At 47.5% G+C, this 6,000-nt stretch overlaps 1 protein-coding gene across 2 annotated transcripts in view; it reads left to right on the forward strand.

Moving 5' to 3' along the window:
• Positions 1 to 5,546, forward strand: part of Aff1 (AF4/FMR2 family member 1) — a 162,697-nt gene extending 157,151 nt beyond the window's left edge. For both annotated transcript variants that reach the window (XM_013117978.3, XM_013117979.3), the window contains 2 exons: positions 120 to 343; positions 1,139 to 5,546. In XM_013117978.3, coding sequence (XP_012973432.1) covers positions 120 to 343; positions 1,139 to 1,260 — 346 coding nt within the window. In that variant the 3' untranslated portion in view covers positions 1,261 to 5,546. The remainder of the gene's footprint in view (positions 1 to 119; positions 344 to 1,138) is intronic.
• Positions 5,547 to 6,000: the final 454 nt, after the last annotated feature.

The raw sequence follows: 6,000 nt of genomic DNA on the forward strand, positions 1-6,000 counted from the left end.
AGCAGTGATTGTAGTTTTGGGGAGCATACCCTGAAGTTTAGGCTGCAGTTCTAGAGACAGTAGTCTGACATCTGCTGGTTGGTGTGACTGACCAAGTCTCTCTCTCTCCATCCTTGCAGAAGCACAGGCGTCCCATCCCCGCTGTCCCCAATGCCTTCTCCTGCCAGCTCTGTCGGTTCCCAGTCAAGTGCTGGCAGTCTGGGGGGCAGTGGGGTGACTGCCACCGTCACTACTCCAGTCACCATCCATAACATGACCTCATCCTATGTCACCATCACATCCCACGTCCTTAAGGCCTTTAACCTTTGGGAACAGGCAGAGGCCCTTACAAAGAAGAACAAAGGTGAGTGGCTCTTGGCAGCAGGTGGGAGGGGTTCGGGTTCATGTTTACATTCTGTTTCGTGAAGCAAGAGATGGGTAGCCATTCTTAGCCCTCTGCTCTGCTTCATAGCCTGCTTGCAGGTCTTCCTTGAGGTCTGTGGTGGGAACCAGATCCCTGCCAAGCCAAGTTAGAATTGGCTTTCACACTCTGCCTCTTCACACCTGTTGGCGTCGCTGCTTCAGCCCGAATTGAAATGGTGGCTGAAGCGGGATGTGGTCTGGCTGTCTGCCCCTCGGCTCAGCACATTGGAGATGAAGCAGCGTGGCCCCAGGCTGTTCGTTTGTCTTCGGCATTGTTAAGATGACCAGCTACACTCTGAGGCATACAGCGTAGCAAACGTTATTGAGACCTATCTGGGGAAGGATCGGGAGCTCCAGGTTTTTGAGTCAGGGGAAGCGGATGATGCTTGTGCCAGCTAAGTTCACCATAAGTGACCACTGTTAGATCTTCCTGGTGGGACAAGTGACCACCTCTCTAGCTCTCCATCTCTCCACAGCCTCTGCCTTATTGGCAATCTGTCCCCTCTTCCTTCATGCATTCGTTGCTCACAATGCATCAGCTGGCCACCACACACACCACACACTATTCTAGGTATGAGTTATGTGCTCAGAAGGGAAGGCTGTAGCCAGCACTTACAGACGAGCATGCTAAGTGAGCCACAGGATGGTGTGGGGTACTGTCTTCCGACCGTTTTACAGTTTAACTTGATGCTGCTGTGCATGTATTTACTCTTAGTTGATTTGGATTTTACTGCAGAATTCTTTGCCCAGCTCAGCACGAAGGTGTGCGTCTTGGCCCTCAACAGCAGCCTGGTGGACCTGGTGCACTACACAAGACAAGGTCTGCAGCGGCTGAAGCAAGCACCCAAAACCCCCTAGTGCGGGCTGGGCTCTACTTGATGCCCTGGAATGTCTTTGCACACGCGGAAGCCTTGACCCAGTGTAGACAACCGTCTGATCGGGATGTCACACTCAACAAATGAAGTGCCGTCAGATGGCCAGAACGCTTGCCCACTTAAACTCGAAAGAGCTGTGTGCGTGGCCATCGGTTGGACACCGGTTAGCAGAGCGGACGGTGGGAATGATGACCTGCCTTTCCTAATGGAAGGACGGAAGTGCAATGGAGCCCAAGCGGCAGATGAGGTCCAGCAACATTTCTGGTTTGGTTTTTCTGTTTGAACAGTAGCATACAAGCGACAGCCATTTCAAGTCTCACAGCGATTCCTGTCATCTCAGGAGCCACACTAGTTCACTTCCAGAAGGAATTTTTTTTGAATAATAATTTTTGGTGAAGGGTTTTATGGATATATATTTTTTCTTTTCAAGTTTTAAAGGAAAACATTGTTTAATAAATTCTAATGGCTGCCTGTAAAATAGAAGTTGTGAAGGGCTCCGCTGTGCTCAGTTCCTGCAGCGAACAGTGGCCTTGTTGACACTGAGTGTTGCTGTTTAGAGATTGAAGGTGACGACCTGCCCCCGCCCCCCAGTGCCTAGAGTCCTGCACGTAGTCTAGCTCTGGTCTCTCTGGCTTCACTCAAAGCAAACCCAGGGCAGTCCTAGAGAAGTGGCAGCATCTAGACCCAGGATCCATCTTACGGTCTCCCCGCACTTCCTCCCGCTGCCACAGCCTGGGCAGTGACCGGCTAAGCAGCAGCCTGGGTTGCTGGTACAGTCCCCACCATGGTGTGGGCAAAGGGAGCCAGCGTTTGCCTCGGGCTGGACTTCATCATCTACTAAAGTCCCAGGTGCTGACGGCAACGCGTGCATCGGTGAAGGAAAGGGAGGTCTTCCTACAGAGGCTGTATTTTTCTGCTACAAATTGTTTTATATTTATAGCAAAACTCAATTTCCCAAAGCCCTTGATTATCCAGGGGATGCGGATATCTGGGGCAGAGGGGTTAACCCAACTTACAAAAGGAATCCATTACCACACATCTTCCTTCCAGACCGTCTTCTCAGGTAGCGATTCGATAATGTTGAAGAGGACCTGTGCTCGCCCAAGCTGTGTGCCCCGCCCACATTAGACCGAGGGCACACTCATGGTTCACACCTGCCCATAAGCACAGGCCTTCACCGAAACTGCAAAGGATATTACTGGAATACTCTTGAGTGCAGTGTTGTTTTAAAAGCCAATTCTTTTACCCATTCTAGGAAGTAAAATTTGCACAGGTATTCACATGATGGAAGCATGTTATGGCTTTTCCTCACTCACCCTGACTCCGCTTCCTACAAGCCATGCCATGTGTCTGTACCTATAGATTAGTGGGGGTCCCTGGGGTGTGGTGGGTGAGACTTTCTTGGTACTTTGGTAAATCTACACAGGGCTGCAGGCGAGTGTGATGCCAGGTGTCTGTGTGGGCTTCTCTGCTTTGGGTAACACCAGAGAAAGGCTGCCTTGTGCAGATCTGAGCGTAGACTGTCTGTGAGCTGACGAAGCAGTTCTTTGTATTGATGATCTGAAGAACTTGGTAGCCGAGCTGCAGCACGAGGTAGGTCGTCCCTGGTTCTACATCACCTCTTGTGGGCTCTTCAGGATCTTTTCCCTTCTCCCATGGCTGGTTGTCCCTTCACAACAAGCTGCTTGTTGCTTGCAACTGGTCCTGGTCCAGGCACATTTTGCCAAAGCACGTGTGTGTCCCGTCAGGAGACCCTGTGCCCCTTGACTGAACACCTTCAGCCCGTGCAGGAAGAATGGGCCGCTCCATCCTTTGTACTGGATGCCTTTTCTCAACTCTATATACTACAATTTCATTTGTACCTTGAGAACTAATAATTTGGACAGACCTGTTTACACCAATTTGGTCTGTAGATAGTTTTCCCACAAAGCTGTACCTAAAGAGAGAAAGCCTCCAGCTGCCTTTGTAGTAGAGTGTAACGGTGACTGGTCAGAGCTGTTCTATTCATCGTGGAAACCTGGAGAATCTCTTTAAGCTATTTGCACTTTTCACTGTATGCTTACAGTCCCCAAAAGCCACTTTCCCCCCTGAGGTAATTAATTTGGAAAGGCTATAAAATTAACCCCCTTGAATGTGGGATGTTCTTGTAACCACAGAAAAACATGGTTTCATGGTGAGGCAATCTTGCCTTTGCCGCTACAAAGGGTGTGTATGGCCTGCCTGTCTTCAATATAAAGTAGAGGGACACACACTATTTCCCAAGTGTGGGATGTTTTCTTTTGGAAATAATTAAAATTTGACATGTAAAAGCCCCACTAGCTAATAATAAAAACATGTCACTAAAGCCAGTCATTCTGCTAAGATGCCAAGAGGGCAGGCCACATGGGAGGAGTACCTGATTTATTGTAATGTTTTGACAAAAATGTCTGTCCATCCTCTGGACAGTCAGGACCCCACCTACCCCGCTGTGTTCTCTTATTCTAGATCTTAGGACATTTAGCGTGGGATCTTCCACATCCTAATTGAAAATGTGCCTTAACTGATACCTTGTGTATTGATGTTAGGGACAGGGCCCCTTCTTAGGGTTCCTGTTTCTGAAGCGCTGTGTGCTCCACACACAGCTACAGTCTCTTGACACAGAGGATGACAGGTTTGTCTTAGATCTTTTGTGCCTTTGTTGACCAAACAATTTCTGAAGTCATGCTGTTCGTTTTGTCACAGCTTCAAGGGTTAGTTTCCTTTCTGGCTTTGTGAAGTTTGAGATGTATTTGTGCGTCTTAAGGTAAATGAGTTGGGCTTTAAAACAAAAAATTTAAAATCTTTCCATGCCTCCTACAGATTCCTTCTTTCTCTTGATTTATTTTCCCAACACTACAAAAACATCTTTGAAAATTACCACTTCATTTGTTTCATTCTTTACCACTGCTTAGCAGTATTTAAATCTCCCGAGAATATTTTGGGCTCCTCTGAGAAACACAGAAGTGTAGATTTTTCTCACTGAAGAATGAGCTACTGCCTCGCGGCTGTGGAGACGCGAGGCTGTCTTGATGTCTCCCTCCTGTTGGTCTTGGTCCATTTGGAAGTAATGGGTGTGAGGATGTTTTCTGTGCCTTTAGTCTGTTGTCCTGTGGAAGGGAAGGTTAAGGGCAGAAGGGCATGCTGTTGGTATTTTCCTTCAAAATCTGCAAGTGGTATTTCTGCCAGGTAATCTCCAGTGTTCGGTCCAGTCATGCTGGCTTCCCAGTGAGAACAGTTGCCTCATGGCCACGCTCTTGTTGATGGCTCATTTTCAAGCACGTTTCTTCAGGTTGCCTGGAGATTTCTTGGGGGTAAATCACACTATTTTCTGTTCCACTGTGCATCAAGACATCAGCAGTTACTGTGATGACAAAAAAGTGCCTCTTTCCCTACCTAAGAGGGAGCCGGAGGACAGGAAGGCTGCCTCTCTGTCCCTAGGACACTGGAATAAGGCCACTGACAGGCAGGCCAAGCTTCCCTGCTGGGCTGTGCCGTGGTTGACCTAAAGAAGAGATGAGCTCTCTTTGCTTAGGTGTTTTAGCAATACTCAGTACAGGCAGTATTAAGTTTGCTTCTGTTCAGGCCATGGCGTGTATTGCTAATACTGCATACCCTCACAATATCAAGCACACACTGTACATGTTGGGGTGTGGGCATGTTGTGTCCCAATCTTGTTTTAATTTTTTCTGAATGTGATCATGTTTTGGATGATACCTGAGCAGGGTTGCCTTTTTTATTTATTATCATTATATATTATATTATATATTTTCTTTCTTAGAGGAAAGTCAAATCTTGGTGTTATTAAAATTGCTTTAAGAAGGATAGGTTGTCCAGGTGATAATGAAATCACTGGTATGTCTTTAATGACTTTCTTTGATTGCCATGGCATGTGTGCCAGCCCTCACCAGCACAGTGCTTTGGGGAGCAGGCCAGGGGGCCCTGGTGCAACAGAAGCACAGGGGGCACCACGCGTTCGCCAGCGTCGGGAGTGGCCTGCACACTTGGCTTGTGAATGAGGCTTGGCTGCCCTTTAGAGTACTTGAAAGGGGCAGACATGATCTGTGAGAGGATGCTTTCTTTTTAAGAATATCTGCAAAAGATCGTTCCAAAGATAATGTGCCACAGATCTCTTGTTTTTCTCTGTAATGAGGAGTAAGTGCTGTTTTAAAAATGTAACTGACTTGTTCATCTTCAGTCTTTCCACAAGATCAAACTGTAGAAAAAATATTTAATAAAAACTTAGAGAAATCATTGGTGCTGAGCCTGTGGTTTTTATTTTGTCCCACTATGGTGATTGTTTGTTTGCTGGGTCAGGTCACGGGTCCTGCTGTCCTGCGCTCACAGTATGTTTATACTGCTGATGTGGGGAAAGAAATGCCACATCCAGAGCAGCTTGTAGCATCCTCAGCTGTCTGGTCCTCAGGAAACACCTAGACAGTTGCCTACAATTAGGTAGGACCCCGACACTGGCTCTGACTTCCTGAGTTTGAACCTCAGCTTTATAGCTCTGTGGCTTTGGAAATGTTAATTAACCTCTCTGGTCTTGTCATTTATGTGCTTGCTGCTCTGTCACATTGAAAAGGCCACAGAAGATGGATTTGACCCCAGTTTCCATCTTCACCCTCTCAGTCCTAGTGACATTACACAGTATGACCCATCGAGCAAGCCCATGATAAAGGTGGCGGGGTAAGTGTGGGAGAGGGAG

This window comes from Mesocricetus auratus, unplaced genomic scaffold (genome assembly GCF_017639785.1).
Source record: "Mesocricetus auratus isolate SY011 unplaced genomic scaffold, BCM_Maur_2.0 Super-Scaffold_100006, whole genome shotgun sequence".
Taxonomy (NCBI): Eukaryota; Metazoa; Chordata; class Mammalia; order Rodentia; family Cricetidae; genus Mesocricetus; species Mesocricetus auratus.